Here is a 23898-nt window from a genome sequence, read left to right as displayed (position 1 = left end):
GTAACAAATCACCAACTGTACATGTGCCAAATTTAGATTAGTGGCTACTTATGTAGCATCATGTACTTAATTACCTTGGCCACCACTACCAGTACAGTGAACCTTTAACACACTTAGAATGTGCAACCTGTAAAAATAATCATGCAAATAAACTGTTGTAATTCTGCATGTTGAATAAATAATAAATAGTTACATAACCAACTTACATGCTCAACTTGCACGCTTGGCACCTGACCTATAGCTAGCTGCGTGGGGTCCTACGGCGCGGCCCGATCTTTGAAGTGGTGGGTTCTTGAACGGTTTCAGTCGGAACTCAGTATCATCGCCTTTCTTCTGTTGGAAAGAAGCTCACAGTTCAGAACAGATTCAACGGATGTGACAAGGAACTGGCAGCAATGAAAGTGGCAATGATTTCGAGCGTCCTCTCAGTCATTACACTGGCAGGTACTGTAAAACTACGCACCACCTGACGTATGTGTAGGTCAAAACATGCACAGCAGATGCGCTATTTTAGGTACCTGAAGAATGGTACTGATCGAGGGCGAAGGTTTCTAAACACTCGGAGGTACATGTGTGCAATAATGCATTTATTTTTTCTCCCCGGGGTGACCAGCACCCCTTGTATGTCTGGTCGTAACAGTGGCGGCTTCCCGCTAGTGATTATAGACCATTTTTCTAACGACTGTAGATTCTGTACACACTTTCTAATGGTTGCTGTGGCAAATCAGGTGACAAATTAAGCACTGTAGCTACCTACTCGCATATATTAAATACCTCAAGCAATATAATTATACTATCCATGACATAGTCAAATTCTATTCGCGCCATGGTCTGGCGGTATCCAACCCATCCCATAAACTTACTTTAAACTGGTCCTAATGGCACACCCATCCACCACACTTTATGCTAATAAAATGGCTTTGTCTATACCTACACCTACAGAACTAGAAAAACAGAACAAAGATGGAAGAGAAGTGAAAGGGAGCCTATACTAGGGGAGTAAATTACGAACAGTGGATACCCTGGACTCAGCAGTTACAAGGTCAGCCAGAGCAGGGAATGCAGGGTGTCTGGAGCTTGATCTGGGACCATGAATTCACATGATGGAAGACTTAATTAAGCAGTGAAAAATTCAAGGTACAATGTAGCCAACCCATGATCATGACTGAAGGGTAAGGGGTGTTCCATCAGGTAGACAAGAAGTTGGCTAAACGTTTGTACACAACAGTGGCAGCTTTTCCCATTCTACCTGAAAAAACCAAGGGAGTGAAACATGCTCGAACTCTTTCCTCATATGCATGACGCTTCTCTTGTTCATGCTTACGATAAGCAGCACTCAATGTGGATGAATGCTGGAGGGAGCTAAAGAATTAGATACATGAACATCAAAGAAATGGTAATGCATCATGATTCATCTCGCAATCTTAAAGAATTGTTGAACTTTGACACCACTTAATATTCTAAATGATAGACTATATATCCATACCAGTGTGTCCAAGGTCCCTACCAGCCTTCTCAGTACAACACGCTACTTTCCTAGCTGTTAAGCAAGCCTTTGCATCTGGAACAATGCTTAGTTGTGTAATCTCACGTCATCTAATGTCATAAGGTTATGGCATGTGACCCACCGCCAGACTAGTCTCACCAGCCAGACAAACAGATGGACTAACAGGTGCCTAGTGGAGAAAAAATTTGATCGATCATATTTCAGCTAGAGAACGGGATATCAAGCTCTAAGCAACGGGATATCGAGCTCTAAGCAACAGGTATGGTTACAAGTCAATTACAATAAACAATGCTGGATAATTTTTAAACCAGGTGCACACATACTGAAGGCCAGCTTGCCTGGTTTAGTAAAATTGTTTTCTCACCTATAAAACAGTTGAGAAGATACGTCTGTGTGTAACATGTTGTTTGCGTCTGTGTGTAACATGTTATTTAAAGTGGTTTGTTCAAATAGTGCTTGCTTAGCAATGCATAGTAACGTAATTAGAGAATTACAAATAATTCACTGATTAGGAAATATGAAATTACAATTACTTTGATAATTCTGTGTGCACAATTGCTACAGAGACATTAGTTTAAAAATGCAATGTTACATTGTTGATTAATTCCAGCTATTGAAGTAGCTATACTAGCACCTGAAGTAGCATAGCATCAACCTGTTGAGATAACACTTGTTTACAATAGGTTTGTTACTTAATACCCATACCTGTTGTCAGTATCTTACTTTGTGACTGAAATATGAAAACAATTTCTTCATAGGTGCCTGTACCCTAAATATCGTGGCCATATAAGTTACTGGGTAAAAAAAGTACACAACATACTTGTGCTATGGTGAGTTATTCTGCTTAAGGACAGTTTGTGTAATGGAATGCTCAGCAGGTTTTGTCTTCACTTTTCCTGCAATGCATCATGGAACCAGTCAACCTGAAGCCATAGCAATTTTTGTGCGAGACTATGCCAGGGATCATGCGTGGTCTATACTTGTAGCTATTGTGTAACCCAGATACATGTACCTGTGTGACTAACCTTTTAATTGAACACAGAGGAAGTTGATCATGTGTCAAGACTATTACCATGGCATGTGTGACTACACAAACAAATATGAATGATGTATATATTACTATTGTATGTCTCAAGTTATGTCCCAGTCAGTCTTTGAAGTAACTTTCCCAAGCGAATTCTAGTGGAGTAGGCCTTATGATTTCAGAGTCTAGCATCTGACCACCTTTACCTTATATGGCGCATTGTGATTAGCAGGCCACCTGTTCCTAGTGTCATTTTGCAAGCAGCAAGAGGCACCTGACATGTCATTCATGATTGGCTTCATTCAATGGGTTGTTAATGCTGTATGTGCTGCATTGGTGGGTAGAATCTACTGACAATGCAAATAGATTATTTTCCTGCCAGCATAATAAAGATCTTCGTGGTATGACAATAGCACTGTGACCTATTGAATCAAGGGAAGCCAGCCATTGTAATGGAGTTATCCAAACCATCCTGAAATGTGAAGGAAGGAGGTGGTTGATGGGGAAAATCAACAAGCTGCTACAAGTTGGCACTGTGACACTTCAGAACTCTGATACTGCAGCACTCTATATTGTATTTGCATGGGAGGATAAAAGTACTGAACTGGACTGTATTATACTTAAAACTGTTCTATATGAGTTGTAAGGCTCTATACCCTGGCCACTAAATGGAGCCAGCCATTTAGTTATATTGGACTGACCGTAATTCAAGGCAATACAGTAGTAGTCTTGCTTGGAAGCACCCATTTATCAGAGAAAGCGCTTATAATTCAGAGTCAGTGGTCTGACAATGTGAGACTACATGACCCAATGTTTTTTTTGTTACCAGACAGATGCATGTTGAGGTGTCCACATTAAAGTGGTTTCTTGATGGTATAACTAAATGATATTTATGGCAGCTAGTTATAGCTGTAGCTGTATTTGAGTAGTGTTTACTGCACGTGTGTTTGTACAGAACTGTAGGGGTCGTTACTACATCGCATTGATAATTAGATTTAACAGGGGACATAACTGAATGTTGCTTAGGCCAGTACAGTGGAACCTGTCTATAATGGTCACCTTGGGACCAGATATATCTGGCCTTTATATACAGATGGCTGTTATAGAGAAAACCTGCATAAGGTGGTCAGCAGCATTTTAGTGGCTATGACCGTTATAAATGAGTAATTATTATTAAGAGGCTCGCGTCAACTGCAATATTTTACTAGTTTTTAGTGCAGAAAGGGTAAGGTGAATCTATGAATGTTGGTTATAGCTATTGAATACGCTTAAGCAATAAAGCCTGATTATAGATTATATAGTATTCATTGAAAGGCAGGAAGTGTGATAATTGCGCATTAGCTAATTGAAACAGTGCAGTGGTACAAGGCCCCATAAAAGGTAGCGACCGCTATACCAAGGAGAAAGTTATGTATACAGTGATTCATAGGTGAATTGTTGGTAGGCCATTATACACATTAGACAGGTGACTGCTTAATGCAGACCACAATGCATACACACACATTTGTATGGGAAAATATTTGGGACCTCATGACCACTTAATCCAGGTGACCGTAACACAAGTTCCACTGTTTTTCTGTTTGTAGCTTAGTTAGAATATCACTTGCTTTGTAACTACTGCATAGTAACATGTACGATTCTAGCTTTAGAAAACTTCATGTTACAGTGTGCAGTATTGAATAGGCTTGCACACATGTATATTTAACTTGCGGACTGTGATGGAGGTGTCTGTCGGATCTAGCTTCCTGGGAACTGTTCAAAAGACGAGGACAGCTTTAATGTAGTGCTTGTTTTTTTGAAAGCCACTCAATATGTTAAGTGACTCTGATATGCAAAATTCAGGGTTCTGGCAGCTGGTAGCGTTGGTACAGTGGTTAGGGATCTTATGTGTTACGAAAAGTGTAGGGATCGAGCTCAGGAATCTCACATTTTAATTTTTCTTTTCATTTTTTACAAGTTTTAAGTTTAAGTCACAAAAGGCATCAAGCGTTGTGAAATTAGTGCTCCCGTAAACTGATGCCTATAGATCGAGCTCATCTTGGCTAAAGCTTTTCTTTTTGCTGTAGACCTAATATTTGCAAAACTCTTTTGTAGATCCATAACTTATGTTTAGTTAGGAAAGTTGTAAAGTAATGCATACCACTTCTGTAGCATGATCCAAATACTTTACCATGTACATGTTAATAATGTTTCAACGTTTCTGCCTATGTTTGATCTCAAATGCTAGTAGTAGTGAAGAGGGATATTGTGGATCAACTACTTGGGATTGGATGTTGAACTGATTATATAGTTTGTATTGGGTTACTAGAGTAATACATATGTAATAGCAAGAGTCCATAATAAGAGTTATGGACTCTTGGTAATAGTTACTACTTTTTGGCTTCTAGGTAAATAATGTGTTACTGCTTATAGTGTGGTGTACCATAATCAGTTTACTAGGTAATTATTATGTGATGAATTAATAACATTACTTAATGCATAGTAATGTGATTAGCTGCCTCCTGTTAGTGGTATTGTTGAAATCATGTACTCACTATACCACCATAATAATGTTATTAGTGATAATTGAGGTTATTTGTTGAAATCTCATTACTAGGGCCACCTATGAGATCAATAAAGTGGTCTCGACATTGAGGCAGCCTTATTGATGAGGTCAGGAAGTATACCTTAGTTGTGTTTGTGACTTAATAGAAATGACCACCAGCATTTAGGTCAATCAGGCTATGTACATTTTGTCCGGATCAAGTCTGACCCACTTTACAGATTATCCAGGTTTGACCTGGATTGGATCACGTGTGAAGCAAATTAGTTGGGCAAAGCAGAAGTGTATAAACATGTCATAGTCAAGTTCGTGAGCCACTCCCACTTATCTGGATGACTGTCTACAGCCATGCCCTATTTATGAGTAGTATTGCAGTCTATAGGTATGCACGAATCCATGTCCAAAGCTGTCTGCAGGTTTATGTGGAGCCACGCCCACTAATAGCTTGTTATTGTGTGGGACATGGTCCAGTTTTTGCGGTAGGATAGCTTCTTTTAACATTCCCAATTTATATTGGCAATGTGTCATACTGTTTGTAAATATGGTGTGCTGAAGTTGTAGTTATGTCCAAAGCCACACCCACTTGGAAGAAACGTATCTTGCTCTCTGCAAACTTAAGTGAAATCATGCCCACTGACTGACATAACCTTACCGCTTTAGTTTTCTATAGCTACCGTTGGCAGTTTTAATAAACCCAGGTCTGACCCGGATTGCAATCTGGGTCAGCGGGTCATCCAGGTCAGCAGTAGTGACCCAGTTCAACACTGGTGACCACTATAACAAGACAGTCTTATTAAAGAAGTGGTCACCTAGTGTACCATATAAAACTTTAGCTTAGCAACCTAACATCATTGGGGATAAGGAAACATCTCTTTTCCGGACCTTTTGGTGCCAGTAAGGATTCGAAAAAGGTCTGCAGGGTTTTTACCTGGAGAAGAAAACAAGGGGGCTTTTTTGATTTTCTCTTGACATTGTACCTAAACTATAATAGTAAAGGTACCTTGCTATTACTACCACTACTGCCTGTGTAGGCTAGTCAGTTAGGCCCTCATCCATCACGTACAAATTTCATCACATTTGTGTAAGTAATTAAACAGTGAATTTATTTTGTGTACCTTATAAACTAAGCTTACACCATCCAGTTTCACTATCACTGTCCAAAGCATGAATTTTTAAAAATTAAATGGCTACAGATATTATTCTTGCAGTGCATATGTATGTGGTACCTTAACGCTTTTCTAAGTGAAGATTATAACTTGATGATGACATCCAGCTACAAAGAATTCATAAAGTTAGTACTTATATACATTATACAACTATGTTGCTTGTTTGAGGTCAGTTGTGAGACACAGTTTGATTTTCTGTATCCAGTAGCCTTCATTTCCATCAAAACCTTAAGCAGTGAGAAGGTCAGGTACGGAGGAAGTTCTGGATCTCGACTGTTGTGGCACATCTGATGCGGTGCTCGAGTTCCTGCTTGTTGCTGGGGAATGCCTTCACCCCTGGTTTGGGTTGGGTTGGGTTGGGTTGGGTTGGGTTGGGTTGGGTTGGGTTGGGAAGAGATTTTCCAAGAAACTAGACCTACCTGGTTAATGAAAGCTGTTATGGTCATGTCTTGTTCCAGGAAAACACTGCAAATTCTGGAAATGTTTTTTTTTTTTGGCACGTGTCCAACTGTTTCACCAAAGTACTTGTTTATAGTGACAGCATATCGATTGACGATGTTTCCTATTTTCCATTCATTGGTAAGGATTTCTCCTAAAACTGCTGTCCATTCTTCACCGTTCACGTGGTATCCATGAATACATGATGAAATAACAAATTAAATTCCACTGCTTTGCAATATTAATGTAGAGTTCTTATGGAATCATGTCACACAAATTTCAACTAAATGTTCGAATTCTGCACACAAGTGTACAACTTAAGAAAAATGTCAGTAGCTACTAATTATCATAACCAAACTGCCATGTATACTTCATATTTCCTTGAAAGTTTGGGATATAGTGTTAGCGTAAAGGACCAGCACTTTGAACAGCCACAAAATTTTTGGTTTTCAGGTTTTCACATGAATTTGATTAATCATTACGCTACCGCACCACTATTTTGTTCGTAAACAAATTTATACCAGTGTTATGTTATATGTTACATCATGTATGCTTTAACTGTTTATAGGATTTGTTTGCTGTTCTGATCTCCCTTCAGCAACTTTTTCTGTAAGTACATATATCCATATGTGCTATATATGTGTAGTGCTGTTTATATTTTTGGCTATATAAGGTGATGTTTTAATTTAAATGCAATGGTTTTGTGTATATTGATCACCATTAGTTTCCTTATTAGGTATCTGTGGAATCAAAACAAAGTGGAACTCTTGAATGTGTTTTGTGCAAGTTGGTTATGGATGAGTTAGAGAGTGTTATCAAGGGGAATCAAACTGAGGTTAGTGTGGAGCCCAGCTACCTGTATTGACTGGAAGGTTTTAGGGAGGTTGTTGTGGGGAGGTGGTCTTTCCAAGCAGCTGTCCTAGATTTCATTGTATCACTGTGTATTATGTTGTTCATAATACTACAGTCAGTGTTGGGAAAGTTACTTTGTCAATGTATTATATTACATATTACTCTTTACTTTTGGGCAATGTAATAAGTTACAGTTACATATTACTCCAAATATAAAGTAACTTAATATCATACAGTACGATAGTAACTGTATAGTAGGGACCACAAAGGAGTAGGTGTGGCCCACGAAATGATATCACCCAAAAACCAGCCTCAATTTTCCCTTATGATGATGATGAGGCAGTATTGGTGAGGTAAAACTAAGCCCAAACAAGCTTTCATATTGACCCGAAACGCTTTCAACAAGTTGCTACAGAATTTGAAAAAATTTTTATTCAACGGAATTTTCTACTGACTGACTGAGTAAGTAAATAACTGACTGACTGATGCCTTCAGACAAGTGTAACTCAATAACGGCCAAGGCTATGGGCTTGATTTTTTCACTGTTCGACGTCACTTCGGCCCGACAGGTGCCTTTTGGCATACCGCAGTACGTACAATGCATTCTTCATGGACTTACCAGTGTCCTCCTGTGTGTCCCATTCAGACAGGGAAAGGTGTCGATTTGGTGCGAGCACATGATGGCTTCCCTTCGAAATGGAAATCGTCCGTATTTTTCATAGTGGCTATTTTGATTGCAGAGGTGCTTTTCAACAGTTCTTGATGTGTAACGGGTTGAACATAGCCGATAGCGAAGCGTAATATATACTTCACTTTTCAGACGATAATTAATAAAATTGGGGCGCGGCACCATTTCTTTTGGTATGCATAGATTGTAGAGGTGCTTCCGGGAAAGTTCTTGATTCAAAATGCTGTGTAACGGGTTGAACATAGCTGACAACGAAGCGTAATGGATACTTCACTTTTCAGACAATAATTGATATAGCTGGGGCGTGTGGGTGCGCAGTGCCATTTCAGATGCGGTATGCGTGGGTTCACCAGTCATAATAAAATTATTTACAAAAAAAGTTAACAAACAAGTACACGTGTAGTAGGGATATAACACTTCTTATTGTTTTACTATGATTTAATATCATGGACTACTCCAACTTGTTTCAGTACTTTTTATTGATGTGCTATGGTCCCTACTCTAGTTGAAAATTCCAAATTTTTTCGTGTACTTGTATTACATTAAGTTACTTCTGCTCTGACCATACACCTTTCTACACCCGGCTTGCATGTTAGTTACTGAACTAGCATATAGTAAACACTCCTGTAAATATAGCTACTGGCTTCTTGCACCTGTGTAGAGATGTTCATTATTTTTACCACTTCAGCCATACCTAAACATTGCTGGCAAATCACGTGACCAATTGTCTGAGGTGTGAACTAATATGGATAATTTTATTATAGGGGATTGGGACAGTAGATTATTGCAGCTACTAAGCTGTTGAGTAATACTAATTGGTTAGTAATGGACCTGGTAATGTGCTATGAATATCATTACACGTCGCTAACGAACTGTAATAGTAAGCATTACTTTCGTTACTAATATAACGAACAATAGGTTCCTTGAAAGTAACTAAAGTTATATTACTAGACTATGAATAGTAGTGCGTTATATTACTTGAAATCACGTTATGTAATAGCTAATACATAACGTGTTACTTTTGTAATGCGTTATTCCCAACGCTGACTATAGTAGCAGTGTTGTAATATATGGTTATAATGTTTATGTATAAACAGCATGTATAAACAGCATAGCTATGAGAATGGTATAGCTATAGCCTTCACAACAGTCAGCTACATAAAAGTTATGTGTCTTGATGATGTGCAGCATATGGAATTAGTCATTGCATGACTTAAAATAGTTCAGTAACTTATGCTATGTCATGTTTATCTTAGTGCTACCCTTTTAATATTAGATCATGGTGTGATCTTTGGAAGATAATCCACTAAGATACTTGCATATATTACTGATAAAACCTTCTACATTGTCATAACATACACACGTTTAAGCTTCCTCAAATTGTTCATTTTTGAGGATGGAAGTTTCATGGACAACTATAAGTAACTGCGAAATCCGCGAAAATCGTGTCCCTCAAAATTTTGTATGTATATGGTAGGTGTTAGCAGGTGACACAACATGGCAGACTAGTTGATTCTAAATCATTCAAGCATTACATCATCTCAGTATATTTTATTTAAAGTACCTATCTAATACAAGGATCACTTAAATTACAACAACACAATAAATATTAGTCTATCACATCCCTCATTTAATGAAAATTTGCCTCAAGCTTTTGTCATTTAAAACGAGCTAGAGGTGTAGCATGGAATAAGGAGTTCCATATTGTCAATTCACATCTCCCCCCAGCTGCTTTTTATATTGTCTGCCCTTTTAACTAGTTTTGAACAACAGCTTATGAATTTGCCTCAAATTCAATTGATTGTGTCTCTAGCATTGATTCTTCAGACGATCCATCATCATTATCTCTTGCAACCCTTCATCATCAATTTGTATTCAGTGTTAGGAATAACACATTATATTACAATTTGGGCTTCTAGGTATAGTGTGGCAAGATGAAGTTATTTTGAAAGAAGCGATAATCCATTACAAGTAACTACCTCTAAAAATCAATACTATTATGTGACAAAGTAATAATGTAACAATATTGTTATACAGTGGAACCTGTGTTATGGTCACCTGGATTAAGCAGTCACCTGCATAACGGCCATGGACACGAGGTCCCAAATATTTTCCCATACAAATGTATGCATTGTTGTCTGCATTAAGCGGTCACCTGTCTAATGCGTATAACGGCCAACCAAGAATTCGCCTATGAATCACTGTATACATAACTTTCTCCTTCATATAGCGGTCGTTACCTCTTGTTAAGCCAACTGCCTGGCACCACGGCACCGTTTCAATTAATGCACAATTATCACGCTTCCTGCCTTTCAATGAATACTATATAACCTATCAGGCTTCATTGCTTAAACGTATTCAATAGCTATAACCAACATTCATAACAAGCTCACCTTGTCCTTTCTGTACTAAAATATTACTGCATTGCGGTTGGCGCAAGCCTCTTAATAATAATCACTCATTTATAACGGCCATAGCCACTAAAATGCTGCTGACCACCTTATACAGGTTTTTTCTATAACAGCCACCTGTATATAAAGGCCAGGTATATCTGGTCCCAAGGTGACCATTATAGACAGGTTCACTGTAGTAACTATGGACACTATGTTAATTGTCATGTGAGAATATTAAGATTAACTGCACATATGTACAAACATATAACCAAGTAACCACAATATGTACATGATATATTCTTTATCTATAGGAGGAAATTATTCAACTGGTGGACGATGTTTGTAGTGAACTTCCAAGTAGTATCAAAGCTGAGGTATAGTTTGTCACATAATGAGAGTAATGATAATGAGATGTGATTTTATAGTGCAAAGATTTTATAAACGATTATGGTAAAGAAATAATTGATGCATTGATCAATGATGTTATGCCAAGTGCTGTGTGTACAGTTATTCAACTGTGTTCTAAAGGTATGTATCAACTAAGTTTTCTTGTAGTAAATGTTTTCTTTTGTGCATGTATATAGTTGAAAGGAAATACCCACAAGGGGCAGTAGAGTGTGATGTATGCCTTTTTGTGGCCAAGTACCTGGATGAATATCTGGATTCAAATTCAACAATAGTACGTCTGTTTGTATGTATTGTATATGTAACGTTATCTTGTATAATTTCTAAATTGTATAATTTATCTAAAATATTTAAGTATTAAGTACTGTTATTAGTTAGTTTATGTGTTTGCTGCTTTAGGAGGAGATTGTCAAGGTGATGGAAGATGTTTGCAATGTGATATCATCAAGTCTAAAAAAAGAGGTACAGTACATGTATTGTCTGCATATTGTGTTGATATAAATTTTGATCCGATTATATAACTGGTCACGTATGTATTTCAAAGCAGGATTCTGGAAACAGACCCATGCTATGAACAGTGCTGAATTATTGTTATTTATTATTTATTAATGCTTTACAGCACAAGTGCTGAAGGTCTGTAGGACACCTGGTCCTACAGCCTGCTCAAAGACTTTAGCTACATAAGGTGTGTTTGAAAAGTTGGAGAAAGGAGAAATGCAGTGGGTAAAATTAGTCAAACCAATAATTCAATTCATTTCCTGCCTGGTCACTGTCTGGTAGCTATTCTAAAAGTCCACTCTCCTTGACATGTGACTGTTAAACTGCAGCTAGCTTGCTGTTACTCCTGGTGACTTGTATTGTTACTTTGCCATGCCATGCGCAAGTGCAAACTAAAAGCTAATGCTCCTTCTTGTTTGAGCGATCCAAGGCTGTACTACATATGTGGAGAAAGTTTGGTGCTTTTGTCACTTGTGTCCACAATAGTTTTAAATTTGGCTTTAAGCAACCTAACTATTAGAAATGGCGATGATAAAGTTATGTTTTAGTGCAATGTAACCAAATGCACATAACTCACATTTGCTTAAAATTAGTGCTCAGCGATATACCGGTATAACCAGTTATCATCTGTGACAGTCTTTAATAACCAGTATAGGATTGTTTTTAACCCAGCCTTTGGTGTTTAATTAGAGTAAGAATATCTTTGTTTCTTCTGTAACTCAGCGGTATTAAAATTTGAATACACCCCATTATGAATAGGTATGCATCCCAAAAACCAAACAGTGTAGTTCAGTACAAGTAGGCAAGTGCTTGTATTGTGGCAATCTCAGTGTTTGTTTAGGGTGTGGCTCCATGAAGAGGCGAATCCATTGGTATATTTCAATTCGAGTCTTCCTTTACTGTTCACTGAAACTTGTGTAAAATTATTTATGTAGCATGCATATGTTTTATTCAATGGTATTTATCTCAAAAACAGAATTATGCAAACAAGTCAGGTGGGTCACAAATGCTATTGGTCAATGTAACACTTATATCAAAAGACATACTTAACCCATAAAACTTTAAGGAATGTCTGTTAAACATGTAGGTTTATATAGTCTTGAAGGAAACTAACTCCATTAGATCAGATATACGTATATTACAGATTAAAATGGGGATAGGTAACTTAAATTTTTTTTGATAGGATCCACCTTATTCTAAAAAGGGCCTTTCCATAAAAGTATTTATAGTAATGTAACTAAAGAATTTTTTCAGTCGGTAAGCCATATAAGTGCTAATTTTGTTCTGTTTCATTCAAGAGAATATTATGCACGGTTGTACATTAAACCAAGACCTGATAAACAGCAATGTTACTCTCACAAGCTTTATTCAATGCAGACAAGTGATTTTTTTTTCATTCATATTATAGTTTACAGTGCATACAGCTTTTATGATCCACAAACTGTATAGAGGAATTTCACTATGGAAATAAATATACACTGTAATATGTGCAGTAATTAGTTTGTGATATATAAATGAAACATCTCTTACATTCATTCACATGTCACAGAACGTATCTTACAGAATTTATTTTGTGCTTGTTTGCGAAGTAGCTGTAGCTTGGTAACTTACCAGCTTATACTACACCAGCCCTTGTTATTTAGTATGAAAACATGTTTTATTGCTGCACGCATGACCAAAGTGTTTATGCTGAAATCACATGCATGACCACAACAGTATGGTTCCTCATACCATTAATCTAGCAGTACAGCTGTATACCATGTAAATTAAAATTCCTTTACTCAAGTGTCTAGCTGAATTAACAGTGGTGGATCTAGATGGGTTAAGTTTGGCAGTCTAAATACATAAACATTTGTTGCACTGACAGTTTGTCATATCAAACAACTATATACCACTGTATTTCAGTAGCATGGCTGCAGTTGCACTAAACTAATACTATTTATAGCTATTAAACCTTCCACTTTTCATCTCCAACTGCATTAAAAACGATCGAGATACTCTAATAGAGCAGTCAAGTAACTATACTCTAATAGAGCAATCAAAGCTACAGCTTGCAGTCACCATATTTGCCCTATAGTTAGCTATAGTATTTACAGTTTAAAACATTGAATTTATTGTAATTGCTAGCCTAAAATCCAATCTCAGAGCTTCTAAAATCTCAAAATTTTGCTGAGAAACGTCACCAGATGCCTTATTTAGCTATACCAACTTTCAGAAACCCCTTTTTAAAAATCCTAGATCCGCCACTGATTAATGCTAAAACTGTGCATTATGTAGTAGTGGGTATAATCTATAGGATTTCACCAGGGTTTGTGAGAGAAAAGTGTGGTTTAAGTACAGCATAACCATGGGATGTAGTTGTCATGGATTTTTTTCATGAATTTCCAGGCAGCTTTTATTAAGCAAAATTAGAGTATAAATGACTAACAACGTATACATAAATATAATTGCCTTGCTACCAGAGCCTGACTGGACATGTACAGTATCTGCACAGGTACATATATATCAAATGCTCTAGTTTTAAATATGTTTCACACATGTGATGTAATCTGATGGAGTACTGCAATCTTAATTGTAGTAGTGAAAAATAACTTTCAGTATTGCATGTTTACATTGACCATTACTGTGAAACTTAGCAGCCAAAGATTACACATGGATAGTTTGGCATACTAGGTTAGGATTTAAAGAACACAGAATTGCAATAGTTCATTGATCAGGTAATCAAAAGTGTAGAATTTTAACTATGATATGTTTGGCACAACTGGGTAAGATAGCTGTGCTGAAATCACATGCGAAGAAGAGGTCAACTAGCATAGTGGTCATGGTAATTTTATCACTGTGCAGCAGAACTTTATAGATGTTGACTGTTCTAGCAGTATTATAGTCTTTCAAATTCCCACATTCAATAAATCATTGTTGCAAATATAAGTTTGACAATGCAGCACTGATTAGTTTCAGAAGAGCTTAGTTCTTTTCCTTGCTATTTTTATCCTTCTGTTATGATACGATTGTGGTATCAAAAGCAAACAGTTGATGAAATGTACTTTACTAGCTTTTCCTATAAGTAAGTACATGGTTAAATTTCTGAGGGGATAAACACTCCATATCTGGGGCCCTAGGCTGGAAACTACACTTCAGAGCAAGCTAATCTAAAGATTCCATCTGTCAAAATACGCACATGCTTTAGGAGAGTGCATATGGATTTCTCTGTGGGGCTTAACACAACCTAGGGATACTAGTGGCAGTGGTCTGGTGGATTATTGCATGCATTATATGATTGTGGTTCAAGTGCATGTAAAAAGCAGAGTGCAGATGTGCTTATCTTCGTGTTACAGGAGGCAACAGTATTGTCTGACTGCTCTAATAGAGTAATTGTGAATAAAGCACAAAAACATAGACATGTGTTAAGTTGATGACATAATTTATAATTAATGACATAATTTATAATGTAATGTCACTTGAAATACTCTAAAGTTTCAAATTACTATATAAAACACCAAAATTGCAAAAAGGACACATTTTTTAGCCTTAAAATGGTTTCCCAACAGGCATGCCTGAGGATCCTGGATCCTATCAAAAAATTTTATCTTAGGCTGCAAAGTTAATTATATGTTTTTGGTCCTACCATTGAGCAGGTGACCAGGCTTTTTTTTTTTTAATGTGGTGTATAAAGTTAGTGCATCTTTATAATAAAAAAAGTGTTTACAAGACATGAAAACTTTTCAACAGATATAAAATATTATAAATTATTGTATGGTGATTGTACAATTCATTCAACAAAAAAATGACCAGGAAGGAAACCAGAAACATATAATTAACTTTTTGTGGCCTTATGTGGTAAGGAACTCACAGAAAAAAAAAATGGTGCTTTTGTTAGTTGTGTCCACATTTTTTTGCTGAGCTGCCTAACTATAAACTTGAATAGAATAACCTTCTTGCTTAATAGCATGGATGTATGTAGGCCAAAACTATACCTTGATGAATGTCCCAGTTCATGGTGAATAGGATGACTCAAGTCTCAACTCTGTAGCCCATTGCGCTCGAGACTTATGATCAATTAAACAAGTGCCTGTAATTTTTTCCCTGTATAGGAGGCACTGTACAAATCGATTCTCTTGTTGTCTATCGCTATAACTCCAAAAGCACTTACCAGATAAGGCTGAAACTTAAACAGCCCATTGGTCTTTCCCTCTGATTTGAATTTTTTTAACTTTGATTTTTTTTTGTTTAAACTCTAGACAACAAAAAAAGTCATAAAATGAAGTTCAAAGAAAATGAAATAAGTGCCATATTAACAACTAATGAACCAGTTTTTAAAAATGAACGTCTCATTCATATGTTGTCATGACAGATTGTGATTAGAGACATTGACATATATAACTGTGATGATTAAAATGTGTCATTATTTTAGTGTACTGAGTTGTTGAACACTTTTGGATTTGAGATCGTTAAACAAATTCTAAATGAAATAACTCCAAAGGAAATATGCTCAGTAAGTGTTTGTATCTTTGCGTAAGATATATATTTGCATGTGTGGATAGTAAAATTTAACTATACCATGACCACCATATTGTTTCTAGTAACTTTGTCACTAGTAACTGTAATGGTATGCCACTATGCATTTTTGTAGCTTCACAAGTAGTACTACCAATGAATCTAATAGGCCAGTTTCATGTAAGCAAAAACATTTTAATGGATTTTTGAATTATGGTTGTGCAACTACTGAAAGTGGACAACCACTGATACAAAATCTATTGTCATTAGAATGTAAAGGAGATATTGGAGTTTCGAATGTAGCACAGAAAAGTACATTGATTTCTATGGCTCTATGCTTTGTGGTGTATGTCTGCTGTAAATATATCAAGGCACTGGCTAGTTATAACCTAGTAAAGGTCAGTGCGCCTGATGAAAATGTTTTCTGGAGACTTGTTTTCTGGAGACATAGGACACAGCAGCTGCTTGTTTCCAGATAAGTTACAACACAAGAACAAGCGTTTGAGTCAGCGTTGAAACCGGGTTGGGTCATCCGGGTCACATTTTCTCCGGGTCATCTGGGTCTGACCCGGTTTACAATTTATCTGGGTCTGACCCGGATTGGATCATGTGAGAAACGAAATTGTTCGTTTGACGACGTGGAAACTTATAAACGCTATTGCGTAGCTCTTTCGTGAGCCACACCCACTTATCGCATTACCAACATACGCGAGGGTAGCTATTGTCAGTAGGTGAAAACCTTTTTTTTTTTTGGTCTTCAACCTACAGCTAGGCTGAAGTTGCAATATTTACTCAACACGAATCGAATGCTCAAAATGTAGACTTGTTCGCTCGCTCGAGACTAGCCAAAACACGTCTCGGCTTTAATTGATCCGGGTCACATCCGGGTCAAATCCGGATCAGTGGGTCATCCGGGTCAGCAGTAGTGACCCGGTTTCAACGTTGGTTTGAGTCACCTGAAAATACAACTGGGCTTGCTGTGTGTTGTTAACTTGTTTGTCTGTCATATAAGTGATTTGAGCGTTTTCTTAGGAGTGATTCACAACAAAAACTATTGCTAAGATTTACCAACATTCCTGAATGCTTGTCGACTCTGGACTTGCAATTATCAACTGTGGAAACCCTTGATTGGTAAAATTTCTTGCTTCATGGGTATATAATAGCTTTCGTCCTATACACAACAGATAACCACAAAATGACAATGTAGTTTCTTTCCGTGTACAGAAAATTATGAACACACCGTTTACTTTGTAAGTAGCAGAAGTTTTGCTGCCAGTTATCAATGGATTCAATAAACATCCAGTGGTTGCACTATATCCAATTAATACTGATTGCGTTCCTAATGTCTTTTGTGAAACTGGCCTATTTCAAGATCTTGTGTGATTCTATTCCCATGTTAGTTAATACTTTTTTGAGGAATTGGCTCAGAATGAATTACTACATGAGTATTCTATCAGAATATGTGAATATTGTCTTCAAAATATCATGATCTATAGAACCAGGGTTTTGATAAGTATTATACTCTAAGACTAACTGGCCCAACTCAAACATCTAATGCTCCACCAGTAATAATCTGCTGGGCCAATCACATCATGTTTAAAGTTTATCAGCCACAAAACATAACTAGTGTTGAAAAAAATGGAGCAGAAGCCGTGGGTATGTTGTGTTCACTCTGTGCCAATGGGGCGCCATATTGTCTTATCAAAATATCCTGGTAAACTGTGATTTAATAAGTCATTGTATATTTCTAATGGTATGTCACTTATAAGTTAGATCACAAGTACCCTTTACTTCACCATTCTCTGTAAGCAACTTACTGTGGAATCTTTAAAACTCCATTTTCCAAACTTAGACTATTAAAATGTGATCGTTCTATTAAAGTAGTGGGTGTTCTATTAGAGTAGTTGAAACATAGTTTGCAGGAGTTTTAAATTCATTGTTTTACATATACAGAGCTTTGGACTCTCAACTACCTTCAACAAAGCATTGATAGATGTTTTAGCTTCCTGGACTTTCATAATATATGTGAAAGTTGATTTTGTATGTCCTGAAGTGGACAATGTTGAAACTGGTAAACATTACCATTTGCATGTACTCGAATAATAAAATCTCAGATAACTCTGAGACAACTGCACTAATCTATTTAGTTGCTCTTGCTGCGATTTATTCCAAGATTATTCCTGTTAGCTTGTGAAACATGTAATGAACACTTTTGGGTAATAATAACTGGATATGTTTATGCTGTTTTAGTATTGACAATATTTATCATATATTTAGGACATAAAGTTGTGTTCATCCATTAATGAACTGATGGGTAGTAGCAGATGTGCTCGGGGACCAGCTTATTGGTGTTCTTCTCATGAAGCTGCTGTTGAGTGCAATGTAAGAATTTATACAATATAGCATACTATAGTTGTAACACTATGTTTTTGTACTCTTTGTAGGCTGAGGAGTACTGTAAAACCCAGTAACCTGATTTGTGATGTTACTGATCTACATAAATCTTAACTTGCTTTGTGTATAGTAGCAACATGTTAGGTGGAACTTATATTTGACTTTTGTGATATATTATTGTAATAAGCCCCAGGGGCCACACTTGTTGTATAGCTATTACGTTATAGTTAAACCCTAGCACGTGTAGGATATAGTCATTATCAACCCGAGGCCGAGGTGTTGGTGTGATTTAACTAGCTTCTATCCCACACTTTGAAGCACTTGACTTCTGTGACAATTGCTAAATTGGGGATTTGACCACTAGACATGCTCCATGGATGGAGAATTTGTTTTTTTCAAAGTCAAACCCCCACCATTTCCCGCACTATGCGTGGGAGAGCTATAATTTTGGCAGTAGCATATTAATATTAGTTATCCTCCAGTACTCAAAATAACAATGCAAATTTTATTTTACTTTTTGAATTAGATGTAGCTCACATGCAGTTTTCTTAGACTGCTCTATCTAGTTATCAATTTTAAAAGGTGCTGAATGACTGCATTCAGCCTAAAAATTGTTGATGCAGTAAGAAAATCAAGAACAAGCGTACTTAGTTGAACTTTATTTTTGATCCCAACAAAATGCATGCACCTTTTCTTTTGTGTGTCCCAGGTCTGTAGTAATTATAATAAACCCCCTAAACCCTCTAATTTTGATCATGTGTATTACTGTTGCTTTAAATGAAACTATTACTATAATAATTTTGAGGTTGAGCAGTGGTATTGCTTGGTGATCTTCACAGCAAGTCTAGAGGTATGTTGTCCGTTTCATGTACCGTGAGTGGTTGTTGCAAGTATGGGTGATGGCTCTACATGCAACTAGTGAAGAATATCATTGGCACATTGATTGAATATGAATGAAAATAAAACTGGACTCTAATATATATTTTTGCGTACATGGTTTAGTTTGGATAGTGCATCACTGTATGCTTGCTTCACCAGAAGTTTTATTTTGTATGCACTGAATGATGGACCGATACCTTTCTGTAGAAACATATGTGCTACCAGTTAATCTCATCAATGCACTGTAAATTCAGAAATATGAATTTACAGTGTGGTGTATCACTGCAAAGGAACAGTTCTGGACTTGCCATGCAGACTGTACATCCTCTTGCAGAGAAGATAGTTTACTGTATAGAAAGATAGAAATGACTGCAGAGCATTGCAGCAGGATCTCTATAATGTAAAAATGTGGGCAAGAAAATGTTAATAACATTCAATGTAGACAAATGCAAATAGTACAAATATCACTCAAAGTAATCCTCTATAAGACCTATTCTTGAATATGCAGCTGTGACGGCATGGGCTCCCTACACACCCAAGAAAGATCAACAGAATTGAAGCTATATATCCAATGTCAGGCAACCAGCAAGATTTGTTGTCAGACTTTTCAACCTATATAGCAGTGTCACTGCTAGCTATGTTGAAATGGAAAACACTACATCATAGAAGGAACATATTGAAGTTGACAATGCTATTTAAGATCCTACACAACTTAATTGAGTTTACCAAGTTATATAACATACAATACCAGCACCACCAGAGGTCATGAACATAGACTGTCCATTCTATTTTCAAGAATTACTGCTCACAAACAGCTTCTTTCCAGACACCATTCCAAAATGGAACAATTTAATGAAGTTTAACTTGTTAAACAAAGTTAATGGAGGGAGATAATTTGTGTGTGTGTTTGGGCGGTGTAGCGACACATTTCAGCTATCCAGCATTAGATAGGTACGTAGCACACCTGCGTCACAATACTAGATGTAATATAGAACAGTAGGTATTAATTGGAAAACATTATGAACGCATGCGTAGGAAAAATACCGCATGTATGGGTCGTTCCAAATGAGTGACCAGGTGGTACCCCTCCCATAGCCCACCCCTAGGACTAGGAGACTATGTTGGAAATGAGTACATAAAAACCAGTTACGTTAGTGCTGCAATATATCAGAATGATAATAAAATAATAACTTTATTAAGAAGAGGGAATTAACACTATGGTATGGGATTATTCTATCACAGGAGGAAATGCACAGACATTGAAGGGAGTCTTGTGTGGTAGACTCTGACATTGAAGGGAGTCTTGTGTGGTAGACTCTGACATTGAAGGGAGTCTTGTGTGGTAGACTCTGACATTGAAGGGAGTCTTGTGTGGTAGACTCAAGTCCAGTGTTCTCCCATTCCAAGAGTAGCTCTTCCATCCCAAGACTAGCTTGGGGTGTGATAGTGCAGGGTTTCATTAGGATTATTAGGATGGCCTTAGAAATCCCTGTGGCTTCAAAGTTGGGAACTCCCAGGTATTTCGCCCCCAAGCCTCATGCAATTGGGAGCCACAATTTGTGGCTGATCATATCAATGGTCCTATTACAAAATTGTATAGGAGAACCATGGAACCCTGCACAGCTACCAAAACAACCACCATCATTGGACGGCGGTTGACAAGTGAACAATATCAGCTTGAAACAAATGGCTGATGGTTTGGGGTTTTGTATTTAATGACTGACATTAATCAGCTGCAGTCATATAAGTAGGAACTACAAATCATTTACTAATTTGTTAATATGACATGCACAGTTACTCTTGAACTATATGAGTTCTTGCAATTATATACTTGCTCCCTAACTCACCCAAGGATTACTGTAGGAGTAAGACAGTCCTCATGTTCGTCCAACTACATGCTTTAAATAATTGGACTTTATCACTTGATGAACGTCTCTCTCTACTAATGCAGTTTATTTTGATTAAGAATTTGACAGCATCCTGCATACCAGACATTTATTGAAACTTCAAGCATATGGAATTAATGGTCAAGTTTTAAACTGGTTCGAAAGTTTCTTACAGGTCAACATCAATGTGTTAAACTTAATGGTGTCTTGTCATCCTGAGTACAGGTTTCCAGCGGTGACCTGCAGGGCTCTAGGTCCATTATAGTTTTCCCTACAATGTTAATGAACTGCCATCACTTGCCTCTGGTGTTTGCTGAAGATATCAAGCTTTATCATACTATCCATATCCTCTGAAGACTGTCTTATACTACAAAATGACATGAATATAAATCATTTGAGTGTAAAGACTCTGATGTCATGGTAAATCTATATAAAGCTCTTGTTCACCCAATTGTTGAATATAACAATGTCATATGGGGACCCACTTACACATTTGAAAATCAAAGACATGAAAGAATACAGCATAAAGTAACCAGAATGATTCCGTATATCAGCCATTTATCATACTACCATCTTTACAACAACGTAGACGAAGGGGTGATTTGATTTACTTGTACTAAATTCATCATTTATTTACCGGCTCCACTTCTTCTGCAATAAGAGGTCACACCGCCAAAGAAATTATTCAAGCATCGCACCAATTCATATACGAGATCTAATTTTTATAGTAGCTAATAGAGTGGCTAATCAATGTATTGACTGAAATTCATGAGAGAGAGACGTCTTGTTTTGCTAAGACAAAATATGACTTATGTACAGTGGTCTAGACTCAGGGGTACCAAGCACTGGATGGACAGTACAGGAGCCCTGGCAAGACTTACACTATATATTAAATTACAATACAAAAAAAAAATAATTATAGCATGCAGAAAAGTTCATTTTAGGCAAACTGATAGCTAGATCCCACTCCGGGAAGGCTCTAGAATTAAAATTTCTGTATGAGCAGGAGACAGCAATGTGAGCAGCCTGCTCAAACAAGGATCTTATGGTCTTCTTTGCCACTTCACAAGCATTGGCTACTTGGGCAATTGTGTCTGGCATAAAATGGCCTATACAACCAATCTCAATGGAAATGAGATTGACAGATAAGCCAAAAAGCTGAAGGTCATATTGTAAACAGACATAGCTACCGGTCTTTCTTCCTAGCTCAAAGATGTTGGTGGGAATACCACAATCTATTCAGTGTTGATTCCCCTTCTGTCAATTAAAACACTGCTGGACAGACATTACAGTAATAATTGCTTATTTGATTTTTTGTATAGTAGAAGTACAATAAGTCTAAGTCCTTGAAATTAGGTTAGGTAATCCTAAGGTAGGGTCCGCAACGTGAAATTTCGACCTCCGAGAATCAACTACTAAACCACCCACAAATGCTAGGCTAGGTACCACTTAGAAAACGCCAGATTGGTGTTATTTTTCATTAACGTCTTGTCGTGCAAATCGGCGAATATGCTTACAAATTACGAGATTTTTTGCTATATCTTCAAGTAAATGTCTTTTAAAGCTATAATATGCACTCTCAACCTTTCTTACTAACTGTACTCTAAACTAAAACCATCAGTGGCTGCATTGTCTGGAGCGATTTCCAGCCGCAGCATCGCAAAAATGAAATTTCGGACTCGAAAAAAGTTTCGATGCCACTGAAGCACACAGTAGCGATGCCAAAGTAACCCTCCCAGGTCAAACTGGTCTGGCATGGGTCCAACTACTACCACACCAAATATCATGGAATTCCAAAATTGTTTGCCATCTGGCTGAGCTCGACGGATGTCAAAAATTCGTCAAAAATGCCGATTTTATTCACTGACGGGAACCTTTGCTAGCCAGATGTGCTAGTTTACTTCTCAAAAGCTTACTAGACCCATAGCCAGTAGCTTTCACTCATAGGGTTGGTCTGGCAGCTCTTCTAGCGACCTCATAAACCAACAAATGCCGATATCCACGAATTTTGCCGATATCGACCAATTTACAATGCGTTAAAGAAATCTTGCACATCAAACGTGATGCTTTGCCTCTCTAAAGTCATGCTGCATCCTTGTTTAGTTATATTCGTCCATAGGGTGGCACTGGCGGCTCTCTTATCGAGGCCAAAATCCATCAAAATGCCCATCTCACTATTTGTCATCAGTTTTAGGAAGTTTTAACTACAAGTCAAACATGCTGGTTTGCCTCTCTAAATCTTTACTGGACATTTCAATCACCTTCTTCTGTGTAGGCACCTTTCTTCAGTTTCTTGAAAATGTCAGAGCACGCCAATTGGGCGCAACCATCAACATCACTTACTGCTTATTTTGTTTCATTGATTTCACGAAAATCCAGCAGAAATATTACAAACCCAACTGGAATTAGTCTAGTTTAAAATATCCACCGTTCGGAACTCTACACGAATGGAAATTTCGATTGTGGTTTTTGATAATCGGAATTTTCATTTCGGTAATCATTTGTATAAACCTGTAGAGTACAATATTTAGAGCTAGACTAACTCCATTTTCGCTCTATTACATTTCTGCTGGTTTTCCTGTCATTTTTGCGTGGAACCAATGAAACAAACTAAGCATTAACTGGTATTGGTGGTTGCGCCCAATTGGTGTGCTCTGACGTTTTCAAGAGGCTGAAGAAAGGTGCCTACACAGACGAAGGTGATTGAATGGTCCAGTAAAGATTTAGAGAGG

General features: G+C 37.3%; 1 protein-coding gene across 1 annotated transcript; it reads left to right on the top strand.

Moving 5' to 3' along the window:
* Window positions 1–286: 286 nt before the first annotated feature.
* On the top strand, window positions 287–18607 carry LOC136260565 (prosaposin-like). Its single transcript, XM_066054357.1, has 10 exons — window positions 287–444; window positions 7246–7286; window positions 7414–7512; window positions 10922–10984; window positions 11036–11138; window positions 11195–11289; window positions 11415–11477; window positions 15925–16005; window positions 18285–18389; window positions 18452–18607. Exons 1-10 carry the CDS (start codon window positions 396–398, stop codon window positions 18476–18478), a joined length of 726 nt encoding a protein of 241 aa, XP_065910429.1. The 5' UTR covers window positions 287–395; the 3' UTR covers window positions 18479–18607.
* The last annotated feature ends 5291 nt before the right edge of the window (window positions 18608–23898 follow it).

The sequence above is a fragment of the Dysidea avara genome, chromosome 7, assembly GCF_963678975.1.
Source record: "Dysidea avara chromosome 7, odDysAvar1.4, whole genome shotgun sequence".
Classification (NCBI taxonomy): domain Eukaryota; kingdom Metazoa; phylum Porifera; class Demospongiae; order Dictyoceratida; family Dysideidae; genus Dysidea; species Dysidea avara.
This window is presented reverse-complemented; position numbering and strand designations above follow the sequence as displayed.

Coding starts and splice junctions, on each gene's coding strand:
- LOC136260565 (XM_066054357.1), top strand. CDS start 396: ATGAAAGTGGCAATGATTTCGAGCGTCCTCTCAGTCATTACACTGGCA. Junction 7,513..10,921: donor TCAAGGGGAATCAAACTGAG/GTTAGTGTGGAG, acceptor CTTTATCTATAG/GAGGAAATTATTCAACTGGT. Junction 11,139..11,194: donor TATTCAACTGTGTTCTAAAG/GTATGTATCAAC, acceptor GCATGTATATAG/TTGAAAGGAAATACCCACAA.